This window comes from Equus quagga, chromosome 5 (assembly GCF_021613505.1).
Source record: "Equus quagga isolate Etosha38 chromosome 5, UCLA_HA_Equagga_1.0, whole genome shotgun sequence".
NCBI lineage: Eukaryota > Metazoa > Chordata > Mammalia > Perissodactyla > Equidae > Equus > Equus quagga.
In genome coordinates, this window is record NC_060271.1 from 7090317 (window position 1) to 7110605 (window position 20289).

At 36.8% G+C, this 20289-nt stretch overlaps 1 protein-coding gene across 2 annotated transcripts in view; it reads right to left on the bottom strand.

Moving 5' to 3' along the window:
* Nucleotides 1-20289, bottom strand: part of ZFYVE9 (zinc finger FYVE-type containing 9) — a 138900-nt gene that overhangs the window by 34692 nt on the left and 83919 nt on the right. For both annotated transcript variants that reach the window (XM_046663332.1, XM_046663331.1), the window contains 2 exons: nucleotides 10201-10425; nucleotides 8071-8153 (listed from right to left, as the gene is read on the bottom strand). In XM_046663332.1, coding sequence (XP_046519288.1) covers nucleotides 8071-8153; nucleotides 10201-10425 — 308 coding nt within the window. The remainder of the gene's footprint in view (nucleotides 1-8070; nucleotides 8154-10200; nucleotides 10426-20289) is intronic.

Genomic DNA, 20289 nt, shown 5'->3' on the forward strand with positions numbered 1-20289 from the left:
AGGACAAAAATTTTCAGCCAAGAATACTCTATCCAGCAAAAATATCCTTCAGATGTGATGGAGAAACAAAAACTTTCCCAGATAAACAAAAGCTAAGGGAGTTCCTAGCCACAAGACCTCCCCTACAAGAAATTCTCAAGGCCATCGTACTTGAAAAGAATAAAGGGAGAAAGGGGTTACAAAGCCCAGAGTAAGGAGATAAATAGGTAGACAAAACCAGAAAATTGTGGCTATACATCAGAACAGGTTGGTAAATACTCAAGAATAACATTAAAGATAATGGGAAGGAAAACACCAAAAATAAAGATAATCTTGTCATTCTAACCACAAACTCACAACAGAAGATGGAATAAGATGTGACAAAAACAACATAGGAGGGGAAGAGGAAGGGGACTGAATCAGTTTAGTCTAAGGAAATAAGAGGCAACAGAAACGGACTATCTTATCTATGAGATTTTGCATATAAACCTCATGGTAACCACCAAACAAAAAAGCAGAGCAGAGACACAAATAATAAATAAGGAGAAAACTAAGAAACTCAACATAAAAAGCTACATAACTCAATTGGTAGACCGAAATGCACAAGACGATAAATAAAGGAAATGCAGGAGAACTGGAAAACAAGTGATAAAATGGCAGCATTAAGCCCTCATATATCAATCAACAGCCTAAATGTAAATAGCTTGAATTTTCCAATAAAAAGACACAGAGTGGCGAGATGGATTAAAGAACAAGACCCAACAATATGCTGCCTCCAGGAAACACATCTCAGCTCCAATGGCAAACACAGGCTCTGAGTGAAGGAACAGAAGACGATACTCCAAGCTGATGGCAAACAAAAGAAACAGGTGTTGCAATACTTACAGCAGACAAAGTAGAACTCAAGATAAGACAGGTAAAGAGAGACAAACAGGGGCAGTATATCATGATCAAAGGGACACTCCACCAAGAAGACATAACACTTATAAATATCTATGGACCCAACACAGCAGCACCAAAGTACATAAAGCAACTATTAACAAACCTAAAAGGAGATATTAACAATAACACAATAATAGTAGGGGACCTCAATACTACCCTCACATCAATGGTTAGATCATCCAGACAGAAAGTCAACAAGGAAACAGTGCAATTAAATGAAAAGCTAGACCAGTTGGACTTAATATATGTACAACACTCCATCCAGAAACAGCAGATACACATTCTTTTCAAGTGCGCATGGAACATTCTCAAGGATAGACCATAAGCTGGGAAACAAGGCAGTCTCAATAAATTTAAGAAGATTGAAATAACAACAAGCATCTTTTCCAATCACAATGCTAGGAAACTAGAAATTAATTATAAGAAAAAAGCTGAGACAGGAACAAAGATATGGAGACTAAACAACATGCTATTGAACAACCAATGGATCATTGAAGAAATTAAAGGAGAAATCAAAAAATATCTGGAGACAAATGAAAATGAAAACATACCATACCAACTCATATAGGATGTAGCAAAAGCAGTATTAAGAGGTAAATTCATCACAATACAGGCTCACTTTAACACACAAGAAAAATCCCAAATAAGCAATCCCAACTACACCTAACTGAATAAGAAAAAGAAGAACAAACAAAACACAAAGTCAGCAGAAGGAGAGAAATGAAAAAAATCAGAGCAGAAATAAATGCAACTGAAATAAAAAAGGGAGTAGAAAGGATCAATGAAACAAAGAGCTAGTTCTTTGAGAAGATAAACAAAATTGACAAACTGCAAGTCAGACTTACAAAGAAAAAAAAAGAGAAAGCTCGGATAAATAAAATTACAAATGAAACAGGTGAAATTACAACAGATATCACAGAAATACAAAGGATTATAAGAGAATACTATGAAAAGCCATATGTTGACAAATAGACAATCTAGAAGACATGGATAAATTCCTAGACTCTTACAACCTCCCAAAGCTGAATCAGGAAGAACTAGATAATCTGAATAGACCGATCACAAGTAAAGAGATTGAAACAGTAATCAAAAACATCCCAAAAAATAAAAGCCCAGGACCAGATGACTTCCCTGGAGAATTTTACCACACGTTCAGAGAAGATTTAATACCTATCCTTCTCAAGCTATTCCAAAAAATTAGGGAAGATGGAACACTTCCTAACACATTCTACGAGGCCAACAGTACTCTGAGACCAAAGCCTGACAAGGACAACATAAGAAAGGAAAACTACAGGCCAATATCTCTGATGGAGATACATGCAAAAATCCTCAACAAAATATTGGCAACCCAAAAACAGCAATACATGAAAAAGATCATAAACAAAGACCAAGTGGGATTTATACCAGGCACAAAGGGATGGTTCAACATCCACAAATCAATCAATCTGATACACCACATTAACAAAATGAGGAATAAAAACCACATGATCATCTCAATAGACGCAGAGAAAGCATTTGACAAGATCCAACAGACATTTTTGATAAAAACTCTGAAGAAAATGGGGATAGAAGGAAATTACCTCAACAGAATAAAAGCCACGTATGAAAAACCCACAGCCAACATCACACTCAGTGGAGAAAAACTAAACACCATCCCTCTGAGAACAGGAACAAGACAAGGGTGCCCACTCTCACTACTCTTATTCAACATAGTACTGGAGGTTTTGGCCAGAGCAAATAGGCAAGAGAAAGGGATAAAAAGAATCCAAATAGGAAATAAAGAAGTGAAACTCTTGCTGTGTGCAGATGACATGATCTCATATTTAGAAAACCCTTAGGAATCCATCAGAAAACTATTAAAAATAATCAACAACTACAGTAAAGTGGCAGGGTACAAAAGAAACTTACAAAAATCTGTTGCATTTCTGTACTCTAATGACGAACTTACAGAAAGAGAACTCAAGAATACAATTCCATTTACAATCACAACAAAAAGAATAAAACATCTAGGAATAAATTTAACCAAGGAGGTGAAGGACTTATACAATGAAAACTACAAGACATCATCGAAAGAAATAGCTGATGACATAAAGAAATGGAAAGAGATTCCATGTACATGGATCGGAAAAACAAACATAGTTAAAATGTCCATACTACCCAAAGCAATATACAGATTCAATGCAATCCCAATCAGAATCCCAATGACATCTTCACGGAAATAGAACAAAGAATCCTAAAATCCATATGGGGCAATCAAAGACCCCAAATTGCTAAAGTAATCCTGAGAAAAAGGAACAAAGATGGAGGCATCACAATCCCTGACTTCAAAATGTACTACCAAAGCTATGGTAATCAAAACAGCATGGTACTGGTACAAAAACAGGCACACAGATCAATGGAACAGAACTGAAAGCCAAGAAATAAAATGGCACATCTACAGACAGCTAATCTTCAACAAAGGTGCCAAGAACATACAACGGAGAAAAGATAATCTCTTCAATAAATGGTGTTGGGAAATCTGGACAACTACTTGCAAAAGAATGTAAGTAGACCATCATCTCATGCCATACACAAAAATAAACTCAAAATGGATCAAAGACTTGAAGACAAGTCCTGAAACCACAAAACTTCTGGAAGAAAATATAGATAGTACACTCTTTGATTTCAAACTTAGGATCTTTTTGAATACCATGTCCTCTCAGACAAGGGAAACAAAAGAAAAAAATAAACAAGTGGGACTTCATCAGACTACAGAGCTTCTGCAAGTCAAAAGAATCTAGGATCAAAATCAAAAGACAGGGGCTGGCCCCGTGGCTGAGTGGCTAAGTTTGCATGCTCCACTTCGGCAGCCCAGGGTTTTGCCAGTTCGAATACTGGGCGCGGACATGGCACCACTCATCAAGCCATGCTGAGGCAGCATCCCACATGCCACAACTAGAAGGACTCACAACTGAAAATACACAACTAGGGGGCTGGCCCAGTTGCTCAGTGGTTTAGTTCACATGTTCTGCTTCTCGGTGGCCCGGGCTTCACCAATTCAGATCCCGGGTGTGGACACGGCACCACTTGGCAAGCCATGCTGTGGTAGGCGTCCCATATATAAAGTAGAGGAAGATGGGTACAGATGTTAGCTCAGGGCCAGGTTTCCTCAGCAAAAACAAAAAAAAAAAAAAAAGAGGAGGACTGGCAGTAGTTAGCTCAGGGCTAATCTTCCTCAAAAAGATAGATAAATAAATAAATAAATAAATAAAAATACATAACTATGTACCCAGGGGCTTTGGGAGAAAAACAAAAATAAAATCTTAAAAAAAAAAACAAAATCAAAAGACGGCCATCAATTAGAAGAAAATATTTGCAAATCATATATCCGACAAGGGGTTAACCTCCAAAATATATAAAGAACTCACACAACTGAACTACCAAAAAAGCAAACAGCCCAATCAAAAAATGGACAGAGGATATGAACAGACATTTTTTCAAAGAAGACATACAGGTGGGCAATAAGCACATGAAAAGATGGTCAACATGACTAATCATCAAGGAAATGCAAATCAAAACTACACTAAGATATCATGTCACCCCTGTTAAAATGGCTATAGTCACTAAGACTAAAAATAACAAATGTTGGAGAGGTTGTGGAGAAAAGAGAACCGTTGTACACTGCTGGTGGGAATGCAAACTGGTGCGGCCACTATGGAAAAAAGTATGGAGATTCCTCAAAAAACTAAAAATAGAAATAGCATATGACCCAGCTATCCCACTACTGGATATCTATCCAAACAACTCTAAATGAACAATCCAAAGTGACCTGTGTACCCACCCCTATGTTCACTGCAGCACTATTCACAATAGCCGAGACATGGAAGCAACCCAAGTGCCCAATGACTGATGAGTGGATAAAGAAGATGTGGCATATACATACAGTAGACTACTACTAAGCCATAAAAAAAAGACAAAATCATCCCATTTGCAACAACATAGATGGACCTAGAGGGTATTATGTTAAGCGAAATAAGCCAGGTTGAGAAAGATAAACACCTTATGACTTCATTTTTATGTGGAAAATAAACACATGGACAAAGAAAACAGTTTGATGGTTACCAGGGGACAGGGGTGGGAGGTGGGCACAGGGGGTGAAGGGGAGCAGTTATATGGTGATGGACAAGAAACAGCGTACAACTGAAATTTCACAGTGATGTAAACTATTATGAACTCAGTAAAATAAAATGAATAAACACTAAAGTTACCAGGGAGGGACAAGGGGCCAGGGATTGGAGTAGAAGGAGAGAGAGAGATATATCTTATAGATTAAAATATAATTTTAAAATTTCCTTTCCACTTGTGGCTAAGATGGAGAAAAGGGACCCGATTTACCCTCTTGCCTGAAACAACCAAAAAACTGCACAAAACACATAAAACAATGATTTTCAAGACACTGAATCTCAGGCAACAAAGGAGAGTGATTCAATCAATCATGCCTAGTAAGGCAACTCCAGTAAAAACTTAGGACACAAGAGCTCAAGAGCTTACTCTGTGTATATTGTTACACATTGATATATCAGGAGGGTGACATGTCCCCGAGGACACAGAAGCTTCTTGTTTGGGACCCTCCCAGACACTGTACTATGTGTCTCCTCTTTTGGCTGCTCCTGCTTTGTGTCCCCTTTGTTATAATAAAATTGTCATCATAAGTATAGTGCTTTGCTGAGTTCTGTGAATTATTCTAGTGAATTATCAAACCCAAGGGGGTAGTGGGAACTCCGACATTTGTATCCAGTTAGTCAGAAGTAGTGGGTGACCTGGGAACCCTTTAGCTTGCAGCTGGCATCTCATGTATTGACAGCCTTGTGAAGGATTGTACTCTTACTCTGCAAAGTTTGGTCGAATTCTAAATAGTGCCAAAAATCATCATAAGCACTCAGAAAGGTCTTGCCTTAGTAGTGAGGGAAAACTAGTCCTATACTAAACACAACTTTGGTTTTACCCTACAAAGCTTAAAAGCAAGACTTGAAAGGATCAAACTGTTTCTAGGTAAATTAATTGTGTTACTTATAACAGAACTCAAGAATATTTATAGAAACAAAAAATATCCAGCACCTAGCAAGGTAAAATCACAATGTCTGGCATCCAATAAAAAATTAAGAAATATCAAGCATGCCAAGAATCAGGAAAATACAACTCAAAATACAGGTGAAAAATAGAAACTAAGCCAGGACTGATACAGATGTTAGAATTACAAAACAAGGACATTATAACAGTTATTATAATTATATTCCAGATGTTCAAAAAGTTAAGTACAGGCATAGAAAATATAGAAAAAAGGCCAAAATAAAACTTCTAGAGATGAAAATTACAATGTCTGAGATTACAAAAAAAAAGAGATGGAATTAATGGCAGCTTAAACATACAAAATAAAAGATTAGTGAACTTAAAGATACAGCTAATAAAAACTGTCCAAAATGAAACAGAGAAAGAAAGATCAAGCAGCCTAATATGTCTATAACATTAGAGTCCCTGAAGGAGAGAAGGGAGTAGACAGAAAAAGTATTTAATGAAACAAAAACCCCATAAATCTAAGAAGCTCAACAAACCCAAAACACAAGAAACGTGAAAAAAACTATACTAAAGCACAAAGTCAAATTTGCAAAAGCAGCAATAGAAAGAAAAATTTTAAAGCACCCAGAGAAGGAAAAAACATTATGGAGAGAGGAAAAAAGACAAGAGGGAAAACAGACCTCATGTCTGAAACAACGCCAACTAAAAGACAGTAGAGCAACATCTTTAAAACACTCAAAGAATAAAACTGGCAAGCTAGAATTCTATATCCAGCAAAAATACCCTTCAAATACTAAGGTGAAATAAAGATGTTGTTAGAAATACAAATGCTGAAAGAATTCATCACTAGCAGACCCATACTACAAGAAATGTTACAGGAAATCTTTCAGGCAGAAGGAAAGTGACACCACATGGAAACACAGATTTACACAAAGGAATGAAGAGCACTGGAAATGGTAACTGTGGGCAAACCTACAAGAGTTCTTCCTACTGTTTTAATCTCTGTAAAAGGTAACTGGAACTATAACTACAATTGCATGACAGAGGGAGAAAGTAAACAAATGCAGTTCCCTAAAAGCAACTAAAAAGCTGGGTAAACAGTTTAAACAAAACCAAACATTTCAGTGCTCTGGAATTAGACCAAAAGCATATGACACACTGAGAAATGTTTATTCGTAAAAACTACTGACCTTCAAGTACATACAATAGTGTCGAGTCTGCAACCTTCTTGCCAGGGGCTGTCCCCTAGTCCTGTTAGGAAGTTCAATCAGGACAAGGTAGTTTGTGAAAACAATAAGCTTTGCTACTGAAGGATCATGATTTGGAGTATTGTCAGTTAAAGCGTTAACTTCAGCAGCTAGTGAAAATGGAGGGCCAGCAGCTCTATTAGTCTGAGTTGCTAGCCTGTTTGGGGCAGGTAACGGGTAGGCAGACTAGCCAGAAATTTAACAAGGAAGGTTCTGGGAGGTGAGATAGCCACAGGGAGCTTCATAAATTCTCCAAATATTAAGGATTGACCTTAGTCTGTGCACACGGGCAGCAGAGATCTTAGTGGACCCAAGCCAACCAACATCCTTGGTCAACAGAGTCAGAGCCTGTGCAAGCGCAGAGGAGAGATGAAAGAGCCCAGCAGAAAGAAAAAGAAGGAAGTATGAATTCCAGTCCATACACAGAATCCATCAGCAAACAATGGAAGCCTTACTGGCTTGAGATATTTAAACAGAACCTGTGACCAATCTTTAGCTGAACAATAAGGTATACAGAAAGAGGGGACACCCCTAGGATGCCAGCTTTAAAATAAAAAAAGACATAATGATAGGAGTTTTAATTATACACAAACTCTAGTCCTCACAATAACCCCGCAGGGTCATTTAGACATTAAGTGTATAATCAGGGGCTGGAATCCTGTACTATTTCACTCCAAAGCTCCATATATTTTCCAAAGAACATATATGTTGCTCTTTTCCTCCAGCACATATCTTCACCTGCCTGAAGCTGCAGTGGCATTGCTATCAACAAAATAATAAAATCTTTATCTTCCTTCTCCCATACAAACCACAGTGAGGAAAAAGAAAATAAAAATTCTCAACTTACTGCAAGAAGATTCATGATGGTATGCCCCGTCTCTCCAAATAATGGCTTCCGAAATCTGACACTGAACAGTGGGCATGGATAAACTATGGAAATGAGAAATGATCAGACTAAGTACAGCAGCTTAAAATTCTGGTAAAAGAAACATCATGGTTGATACAGTTTTCAAAATATAATTGTAACGGCTCATTAGAACATATGAAACGTAGGGCTCAAAAGGTATTTAGAGGGGTTGGCACTGCGGCCTAGTGGTTAAGTTCAGTGTGCTCTGCTTCAGCAGCCCGGGTTCAATTTCTGGGTGCGGGCCTATACCACTCATTGGTGGCCATGCTGTGGCAGTGACCCACACACAAAACAGAGGAAGGCTGGCACAGATATTAGCTAGGGGGCAAATCTTCCTCAGAAGAAAAAAAAAGGTATTTAGAAGAGTAGCATCACAAATCCTGAGCCTCCTACAAAACCACACCAGGCTAAGTCTTTTGATGACTAGAATAAACCTTTTTTTTTTTAAAGGTTGGCCCTGAGCTAACATCTGTTGCCAATTTTTTTTTTTCTTCTTCTCCCCAAAGCCCCCCAGTACACAGTGGTATATTCTGGTTGTAGGTCCTTCTAGTTCTGCTATGTGGGATGCCACCTAAGCATGGCTTGATAAGCAGTGCTAGGTTCACACCCAGGATCTGAACCAGCAAAACTCTGGGTTGCCAAAGCAAAGTATGCAAACTTAACCACTTGGCCATGGGGCTGGCCTCTAGAATAAGCCTTTTGATGCAGCTGTTTCAAAAATGACCAAAAGGTCTTAGGAAGCACTCTTCTTCAAACTGGATTAATATGATCCAGGAAACAAATATCTCCTGATTCCTCTGTGCTCAAGAAGTCTAAAAGAGTTCTCTCTTATACATCTCCCAACAAGGACCCTCTTTAAGATAGCTAAATACTGGGTGACCCTATATGCTGGCTCACTCCTTGACCTTTACGGTTTGAGCTGCCTGTTTAAGACAGGAAGATACACATGTTATTCCCTCCGCATACCATCCTTCTTTTCCCTCCTTCATTTACCTGATTCAAATGCCTCCTTTACAGTTCAGTCCAGAGGCACCTTGGTCCAAGAAATGTTTCTTATCCAATTCCTTCACTCTTGGTAAGTTAGAGCCCATCTTGGGGCTCCCAAAGAACTTCTGTTAACTTTGAGCATGTGTTTTAATACAACATACTACTATAATCACGATTTCTGTATGCCTTCCTTACAAAAGTTCCCAAGAGCCCATAAGCATGTCTTAGTCATTTCTGAATTCTCAGGATTCATGACACATTGTAGGCCTTTATTAAATTCTTGTTGAATTAAAGAATAAATAAGTGAAAGAATGAAGCTGACTTGATGAGCACACATATAGTTTTATGGTTTAGAAAATAATCTTCATTATCTCATTTGATCCTCTTAACAATCTTATATAATAGAAAAGGCAAGCATTTTGATCTCCAGTTGCAAAAGAAACTGAGAATCAGACAACGTGAGCGACTTGCCCAAAGTTACAGAGAAAGTAACAGAGTTAAGAACCTTATTCAAGTGGTCTGATTCCTAGACCAGGGCACTTTTAATTAGGTGAAGATACAAAGTTTAAAATAAAGCTTGCATTAAGCCCTTAATGTCTGAAAAAAAGGGACAACTTTGTTATACTGCTACAACCAGGGGCAAGGAAGCTCTTCTGTTGCTCACCTTACCAACTGAGAATGATTTCTACACCACTAGTTTCCAGTATCTGTTATAGTATGTAAAATATTTGTCATAACTATTTTCCACGTAAGTGACAAAAAACATGCTCACTATATATAGATACTATAAAAAAGTTACTTAAGTTCAAATTCATTCTTTTCTGAAGATGATTATCTATTTATTAATGTACTATAAAACCAGTAAGCTTACAAGGCAATAAATAATCACTAACTTTCTCATTTGATATTTTCAGTCCTTCCCATTATAGCCAAAATAAGTTGAGAAAATGAGCAAGTTTAGCTTAGCCATTTCAAAAGACTACTTCTGCTGAAGTGTACCACCAGGGGGGCTCTAAATACTTCAAGACTTTATTTAGTCATCATGTGTTGGTCATATGGGTTAGAAGATATTTTACTACTTACGTCGATATTCAGCTCCAAGTCTCAACATTAGTCGGATGGGAAATACTTTAGCCCAAGGAGTTTCCCATTTCTGGATGAGAATCCCAAACAAGTAAGGTGGGGTTGGGAGAAGTAGCTCTTGCAGTGACTGATATGTAGATGTCACATATAAGAACCCCCCATGTTCTTTACTGCCAAGGAAACTTTGACTGAAGAAGGAATGTCCCAAATTGCCCACAACATTCCCTAAAACAAAAAAGTTCATTATTACTTTCTATCAATAAATCAATCATATTTTTAGTAATCATTATCACTCAACACTGGGCCAGACACTACTAAACACTAATTCCCAACCTTTCACCATGAAAGAACCATGTTTATAAAGTTGTTTTTTAAATAAATGGCATTTATTAAATGAAAATTTGTTTTCCAATTTTATCCAGGGCTTGTGGTGATCATGACATAACTCGTATCATCACACTGTAGAAGTTTGTCTAGCTAAAAGCCAAAAATATTGATGCTTTCCTCAGTTAGACTGTCCCACTTTACTGTATGAATTACTACAGAGGTCTCAGGATAAGAATTATTGCCTCAAAGGTCATGAAAATGGTAAGATTAAGTACCTGCTCTCAGAGCTTACAATCTCATTGGGTGAACAAAGTCAATTCATGAACATAAAGAATTAAGACAGTAAGTACAGGTATGTATGAGACACTGAGGGAAGAAGAAAATTTATGGAGAAGGTAATAACACAGATAGGATTTATTCTTTGTAATTTTGGTTGAGACAAACATGAAATGTAAACAACTTAGGGCCTATTTAAATTCACATTAGGAAGGTTCTTTTTTCCTTTTAACTGCAAATGCTCTTTACTAAGCACTTTCTAATTCAAATTTTTTTTAATGAAACAGTAACAAATCAGCCCTTCATGAACGAAACATTATCCTTAGTTTAGAATTACAAAAGAACTTCCTGACAAGAGCTGTTCAACAACGGGACAGCAGATATGTTCGCTAGACATGTGCAAGCTTCCTTTGATATCTTTGAAAGAAGTAACACCAAATACAGAAATCCCCATCAGAGAAGTTAATGCTTACTTTCCTCAAAAACTAGAGGCTGTTCGCAGAGCACTTTAGTGAGGGGCCATAGAATCCTTGGGTCGAGTGAGAATCTACATTGACAGTAGGGTCCACAAGTAAAGGGAACACTCTCCACAAAATTCAGAGAAGCTTTGTGGCTAAGAGCCATGTTCACCTGGACATCATCATCTGCCAAACACATTTAGGGGTAATACTCTTGCCCCAGGATTAACCAAATCTGGCTGCACATTTAAGTGGCTGGGCCAGATCTATAAAAACAAAAAAATCCTCATATCAAGGAAGCACTACAAACTTTGAAAAAAATCACAGATTTTTGAATCACAGAGATAACGGCTTTGAATACCAGTTCGATCACTCACTATTGTGTGATTTTGGGGCAAGTTACTAAACATCTGTGAGCCTCAACATCCATGTAAAATGGGGGAGATTATACTAAATTTCAGGCGTGTTGTGAAGAACAAACAATAAAATATACGAAAAATGCCTAACATGACCTGCCACACAATGTGTTCCCAAAAAAATGGAATTATTATGTTATAATGCAAATATACATATAATGATCAGCCAAACATCATAGGATTTTCTTTGCTTTATCAAAGATTTTAGAGTAAGGTTTGTATAAATGCTCACCTTTTTACCTGGGACAGGGAGGGAAGGAGAGAATGAGAGATAGATTTCTTTCCCTCGACAATGGAGAGCACACTGATGGGGATTTTTAGGCTGCTTAATTTTAAACAGTTTTATGACTTTTAAAACTACAGATAAGAAGCAGGCTCCAAGGAGTGGAATTTGTTTGCCCTTTGATCAGAGGCAATTGTATTTGTAACATGCCTCCCTCTCTGGAATTTGTTTGCCCCTTGTTGGGAAAACATTTACATTTCTCAGGGAAACCTCTATCTGTGAAGATGCCTCCCTCTCTGAGCCAGGAGGAAGGGGGGATGGCCTTATCTTTGAAGACTGTTTGGCAACCTCATGTAACTGACCTCCCACCCCAAAATCCTCCTTTGTCTTTAGCTTAGGATAATATTTGAGCGGTGACTTCTGCCATTTACTCAATCCGGTTTGATTCTTGTCTAAAAGTTGTGGGACCACCAAATGGCCAGACCAAACGGGCACTAATAAAGAGATAACTCACACACCTATGCCTTAAATATTGGCCCCAACCCTCAGTTCGGGGCAGCGGCAGCAGCAGAAGCTCCGACTGCCCATGGGTGCTGTCCCCATGCTATTCCACACTATTCTCTAAATAAAGGAGCACTACTGCCAGATCTTGAGAGTCTAAGAAATCTTTCTTTCGACTCCTCGGCTCACCGATCCCGCATCAACACAACAGCGTTCCTTTAAAGCTCCTAAAGATGGCATAATGTTTATGTTTCATAAGACTGCCCTAGCGAACACAGCTCAGAGGTGAAAACTAGGTTGGTTTGGTACTCAAGGCATTCATTCATTATTCCTTTGGGAGCTCCCTATTAGAGACTGGAGTCTATTACTGGTTATTTTCCCACAAATATTGATCACCTTTCTGTTTCTACCGCCTGACAACCCCCTCCCCATTGCAATAACATCTGGATTCTTCACTATGTCCCCTTACATTATAAAATATATCTTTTATTCTTTAAGGATTTGCTTTCTTAAAAATTAAGAAATCTCTATCAATCCTAATGAGTCATTTAATTTAGACTGTCATTTACCATCTTATCTACAAAAACGTAACACTCCATGGGGGTAGATATTGGCAAAAATAAAATACTGGGTATGAAAATTTGACAGGAAAAGCTTTTCTTTGAAGACTTAATCTGGGGCTCCTGGACTCATAAAGTCTGTTATGTGCTTATCTATAATACAGGCACTTATCTATGGGGACATTCAACACAATGAATCCACTGAATTAATTCTATATACCCCCAAACAACTGAAGAATCCATATAACTAAAATAGACACCAACTCTTGCTTCTGAGTTTAAATGACCTGGCAAGGACATCAAATGCTTTATATCCATAGTTTACAAAGCAATTTTACATGGCATTAATCAGGTAATCATCAGACCAGTGCAACTAGGTTAACAGAGCAGGTACCATTCCCCTGAATTTTGGGTGGTTTATTTTACAGATGAAGAAATTGAAGCTTAGGGGTAGAGGTGAAATGACTCCCAAAAGACACAGGGTAAGTAAGTGGCATAACAACATCTAGAAAGCAGATATTTCGATCTCCTAGTCTTTCCATATATCACATTCTTTAAAAAAACATATATATAGTAATTTGCAATCTTCCATCTTAAATTTGGAATTTAAACTTTGTTTTTAAAAGTACTTGCAAATAGCCATCTTTAAATTCAATTCAAATATGATTTAAATATCTATGTCACAATAGTTTCCTTTTGTTTCAAAGCATATTTATCAATCCTCACATTAACTCAAATGGAACAATTTCCAAGCAAATGGTTCATTTACGTCAAAAAAACAAATATTTTTAAACATTAAGATAACTAAATCTCAAGCCATCAGAAGAATTTAGATAGTCCCTTGGAGTTCTTTGTAATACAGTAAAGTGCAGGTAAGCAGGAGTACTCATATAAGGTAATTGCCTCAGTTTGGAGCATCTGTGAGATTTACCAGGTAACTTCAAAAAGCTCCAGAGGCAGTTTATCGCTTCTCATGGTTCAAAACATGGAATTTAGAGAAGACACAGCTGAATTAAAACCTGAGTTTAACCACTTACTAGCTATGTTTGTGATCTTGGGCAAGTTACTGATGCCCTCAGTGCCGCTCACTTTCCTCATATGTAAAATGGGAACAAGAACAGTATGAATCTCATAGAGTTGTAGTTAGTAGAAATGAAACACTGCGCGTAAAGCAATGAATACACTGCCTAGCATGCATAAGCGCTCAATAAATATTAGGCATTAGTCTTAAATCACGTCTTCATAAATAATTCCATATTATTTTCTCATCACTTGAAAAATTACTTTGCAAAGAAGCAATACCATGTCTCCTTTGCTCACAGAAAGACACAAAATAAATTTACCTAAAAGGTTCACACTTAATTGGAAAAATAAAATAAAAACCTGAGCCATGAGATAACATTCTTTAACTGGAAAAACAATACAAGAAAATTACTGATGATAGCGAAAACACCAATGAAGTTCCTCTTTCCCTGAAACACATTGGCTAGGAAACTTTTTCTTATTTTACAAATAAAAAAGTGACTTGCTTCAGAAATCAAAGATTATAAGCAGTGTGATTTTTGTTGCCATGAGAAATAATGGCAAGCTACTCAAATCTGAAACATCTGGGGCATGAATTGATCTAGCATTTACGTACGATATGATATATACTGCGAGGTCATGATCCAAAAGAGATACACATATTAATAAAATATTTTCTAATACGCACAAAACTTGACTGACTGCTAGTCATTCCACAGATATTTACAGGATACCTATCATGTTTTTACAAATATCCTACCAATTGTTTGTGTATATTCTCTGAAAGGCTACTTTTTAAGAATCTTTTTTTCCCGTCTTCTAATTCACCTGTAGTTTTTCTTTTATATACATGTGAGGATGGAAAACGGGTAAGAGATGGTGGTTTAAAATATTCTAATAGTGAGTATGCACCTATATTCTTAGACTGAGATAAACTTCTACATTAAAAAATGAAAGCTCAGACTCCACTGTCTTTGAGGTCTATAATTTTATTAGTAACTTTACAAAAATGGTTAATAAAAATAAAATTCAAAGAAGATGATTGCAATTTATTGATAACATACAGATCAGTAATATAGTGCTTTAAAGCTTTGCCTTTTGATAAATCTATGTAAGAAAGAAATTTAAATTAACTAAAAGTTCATCTGAGTTCACCCAAGTAGCCATGACTTAAAAGATAGAAAATAAGTAAGACTTTATAATGAGGGTAGGTAACAAAAAGAAATAGTAAAAACAAACAAGATCTTTCAAAGATCTGAAATTACAGAAACTTCCCAAGTGACCTGCTTGACTGACCAATGGTATTTCTTTCTCAGGGACCAGAGACACTGGGCCTCAAAAACACTCTTAGGGTGACCAAAATGCTATTTTCCCCTGTCTCCAAGTCCCAGCAGGAACAAGAAGTCAGGAGTAATAAGCACAAGCATTTTTATTAACACAAGTGTTCTCCCAGGACCCCTTTGCTCCAGGTGCTTTTCCACCAAATGACGAAAAAATGCTTCCTAGTGATATCACACCAATTTATTAATTCCTTCAATCTACAGGTTTTTTATTAAGCCTCTCCAATATGTCAGACTGTTTGTTCTAAGGGCTGGTACACAGTTGAGTCAGACAGATAAAAATCTTGTCCTCATAGAGCTTACATTCTAAAGGAGGAAGACAAATAATTTCAGGTGGTAAAGTTAGTGATAAATGCTTTGAAGAAAATAAAACAAAGAAGGTTACGTGACAGATTGATGAGGGCAGGGGAGAGAACACTTCTTGAGCTAAGAGGGTCAGGGCAAAGCCTCTGAGGAAGAAACATTTGAGAACAGACCAGAATGAAGAGAGAGCCAATAAAGAGCTTAAGGAATAGCATTCCAGGTATAGGAACAGCAAGTACAAAGGCCATGAGTTGGAAATGAGTTCAAAGGTCAAAAAGATGATTAACACAGCTAAAGCAAATAGAGGAGGAGTAGGAGATAAGGTCAAAGGGATCTTTAGGGACTAGATCACATAGGACCTGGCAGGTCAAAGGAAGGAGTTTGGAGTTTATTCTAATCACAGTGGGAAGCCACTGGAAGGTTTAAGCAGCTTCAATTTTGTCATCATACCCATCACTATGCTATTATGCTACACAAATATGCTCTCAATTCACAAAGATTAGATTTGGGATACCCAAAGTTTGGTTGAGAGAAGATAAACACGTGTGCAAACATAGAATTGCAAATGACTGAAAGGGAACAAAAGTAGTTTTCAAATTTAAAAATGATTTAACTTGCAAAGTCAATAATATTTATTTTCAGTGTTTATAATTATAATTGTCTTCTTGCTTTGTTCTGAACTTAAATCTAAAAGTTGAAAATCAATAAAAGTGTAAACTTTATTATGCCCATGTAAATATTAATTCACATTAATATTTATCTTGAATTAATAATTTTCTTGGAGAGATAAATATTAAATTGGAAGAATTCACTGAAGAACGTAACCTAGGATCCAGCACAGAAAGGCAAAGAGAAAAATTATACAAAAGAGCAATTAAGAGATATCAAAGATTGATTTCACAGGCTCCAACATCAAAAAGGAGTTCAAAAGAAGACAATGTTGGGAATGAAAGAGAAGTAATATTCAAAGAGATAATAGCCAAGAATTTTCCAAATTTTTAAAGAAAGAAATGTGTTTTCAGATCGAAAGTACACTTTGATACTCAGCACTAAAAATTGAAATCCACATATACATACACATATAGACCAATGGAACAGAATAGAGTCCAGAAACAGACCCATACATATAAGGTAAACTAAATTCAAAAGCAGTGCCAAGGTAATTCAATGGCGAAAGAATAGTCTTTTTAACAAATAGTGCTGTTAACAACTGGATATCCATAAGTGAAAAAAAAAAAAAAGAAAAGAAAGAACTTCAAGACTTACCTCACTCTCTGTACAAAAATTAACTCAAAATGGACCATAGATCTATATATAAGAACTATAACTATAAAACTTCTACAAAAAAAATATAGAAGAAAATTTTTGTGACTTTGGATTAAGGGAAGGATTTCTTAGGAAACTAAAGTATAAACTATAAAAGAAAAACTGATAAACCGGACTTCATCAAAATAAGAAAATGAAAAGACAAGCCATGGACTAGAATATAATATTTACAAAACACACTATCTGATAAAGGACTTGTACCCCAAATTCATAAAGTACTAAAAACTCATTAAGAAAACAACTCAATTTTTAAATGGGCAAAAGAAGGGCTACAGAAGGCAAATAAGCACATGAAAAGATGCTCAGTATTGTTAGTCATTAGGGAAACGCAAACTGAAACCACAATGAGATACCACTATGCACTCATTAGAAAAACAAAAAGTAAAACAAAAAAAAGGCAATACCAGGTGCTGGCAAAGATCCAGAGAAATTGGAACTTTTCATACATTGCAGGTGAATGGATAAACAAATTGTGGTACATACATGTACTTTTGTGTATAGCAAATATTTTTTTTAAAGATAATTAAGAGTTCAGAAGAAGAGATTACTTCTACCTGGGAAAGACTTCGTGGAAAGAGTGGTCTTTGACTGAGAATTAAGAGAAGCTGTAAGATTCAGACAGCTGGAGCACTGAAAAATAGCACAGGGGGTGGGGCTCATGAGCAACGAAGTAGGAAATCAGCAGAATATATAAAGAACCAAGAAAGGTTTAGTTTGGCTACAATGGAAGTACAGGGAGACTACCTTCCAGTATGTATGTGGATCAGATTATGCAGATGCTGAATGTCAGAGTACGCAGTTTATTCTAAAGACAATAAGGAGCCAACAAAGGTTTTTGGTAAGAAAAAAACAATCAGAGATTAACTCTGGAAAAAATAATCTGGAAGATACAATTCTCATCTCATTCAAACGCATGTTCTGAATGTTTGTTTGCAAATAAGTACAAAACGTGGAGGAAGAGAGAGGAGATAGGAAGAAATAATACACAATTTAGAATACTCCCATTGCACTACAATAACCAGAAGGCACCGTGGAACTCTCAAAATGTCACTTCTCACAAAATACAATTTTCCCCCTCACTGTGGAAAGCATAACTAAGAGTGACAAAAATAATTTTTATATCCTAAATAAGCACATATACACACACATATTATTAAATACACATAAACTTGTAGGAAACTATAAAGAAAGTTCATTCAAGGGCTTCTAAGGCTTTTTCAGTGATTTATGGCAGAGTGACCACTAAGCAAGTGATAGAGTATTCAGAGCTTTCACATTCAGGGGAAATTTAAGATACAATTTGTCAATTCTACACAGTGTGCCACACAGAGGGAAAAAATAATGAACTAAAATTGTTTTAGAACACTTAAAATATGTTCCACTTATTAAAAAAATCATAGTGAAATAATATATCAAGCTACTACCTTGATTATCTAAAAACAGGATTCTTAACAAAACAGGCATAGCACATGATACTATGCTTATCTGTTTTTTAAAGACTGCTGTACTGGGGGTCAGCCCTGTAACCTAGTGGTTAGGTTCAGTGTGCTCCACTTTGGCAGCCTCAGCTTGGTTCCCAGGCACAGACCTACACCACTTGTTGGCAGCCATGCTGTGGCGGCGATCCAGGTACAAAATAGAGGAAGAATGGCACAGATGTTAGTTCAGGGCAAATCTTCCTCAAGCAAAAAGAGGAAGGTTGGCAACAGATGTTAGCTCAGGGTGAATCTTCCTTGGCAAAAACAAACAAACTGCTGTACTATTAATACACATACAGAGGCTACTGACATAATATAAAGAATACTGGTCTGGCCGCTTTGATTCTAATTCTGCCACCAACAAGTTCTGTGATTTAGGCAAGCTGTTAATACCTCTAGGTCTCATTTTCCTCATCTAAAAAATGAGGAGTTTGGGGCCAGCCCTGGTGGCCTAGTGCTGAAGTTTGGCGCATTCCACTTCAGCAGCCTGGGTTCAGTTCCCGAGCATGGGCCTATACCACTCATCTGTCGGTGGCCATGCTGTGGCAGTGGCTCACATAAAAAGGGGAAGATTGGCAACAGATGTTGGCTCAAGGCAAATCTTCCTCAGCAAAAAAATAAAAATAAAAAATGAAGAGTTTGTACTAAATGATCTAAGATATCTTCTATTCCCAATATTTTATGAGCTGTAAAATTATTCCGTTTCAAGGAAAGACTCTTATAGCTCACTCGCTTATGCTTTTGAAATGTTCTTTACTTAGATATACATGCACATGACTCTCATCCTATATTATAGATAATATTTAAGAGAATTTAGATGTATTATGGTCCAAACTTAGATTATCACCAGTTCCAAGTAATTTCTGTTGTAGAATTTTTCCATTTTTAATTTGATAGTTCAAAATGAACTGTGCTGATATAGAAGGATACTTTTTAAAAATGAATAACCATTTACGGTAAACATATATTTTAATGACTAATGTAATCATTCACATCCTTTGCTTGTTGGTATTTCTCAGAGTTCCACTCAAAGCTCTAGTCTTTTCACATCAGCCTATGCTATTCACAACCACAGTTTCAACTATCACATGAATGCTAGGTCTCCCAAATCTGCATTTCAGCTCAGATCTACCTCCTGAGGCCCATATCCATATATTCCTCTTCCATTTACATATCACCATCTGTTGTCATTATTTCAAATTTAATACACTGAACAAAGAACACATCACCCACTCCCCTGCCAAATCTGCTCCTCTTCTCTTCACTATCTCGGTGAACAAGAACAAAGTCTACTCAGGTGCCCAAGCCAGAAATCCAAAGCCAGCTTTGACTTGTCCTCTCTCACCCCTCACATCCTTAGTTAGCAAACCCTACTGAACTGAAGCATCACTATCTTCCATACCTCTTCAACACTCTTTATTCCCACTGCCATTACTTAAATCCTGATAATTTCTTAATTTCTTCCTGGATCCTTACAGTAGCTTTTTAAAAAATCAATTTTAAAATAACAAGTGTTGGCGAGGATATGGAGAAAACGGAACCCTTGTGCACTGCTGGTGTGAATGTAAATTGGCGCAGCCACTACAGAAAACAGTAGGAGTTTTCTCAAAAAATTAAAAATAGAACTACCATATGATCCTGCAAGTCTACTTCTGGGTATTTATGCGAAAGAAACAAAAATACTAACTTGAAAAGATTTCTACACCCCCATGTTCACTGCAGCATTATTTTCAATAGTCAAGACATGGAAACAACCTTAGTGGTCATTAATAGATGAATGGAAGAAGAAAATGTGGCACATATATACAGTGGAATATTATTCAGCCATAAAAAAGAAGGAATTCCCGCCATTTGTGAC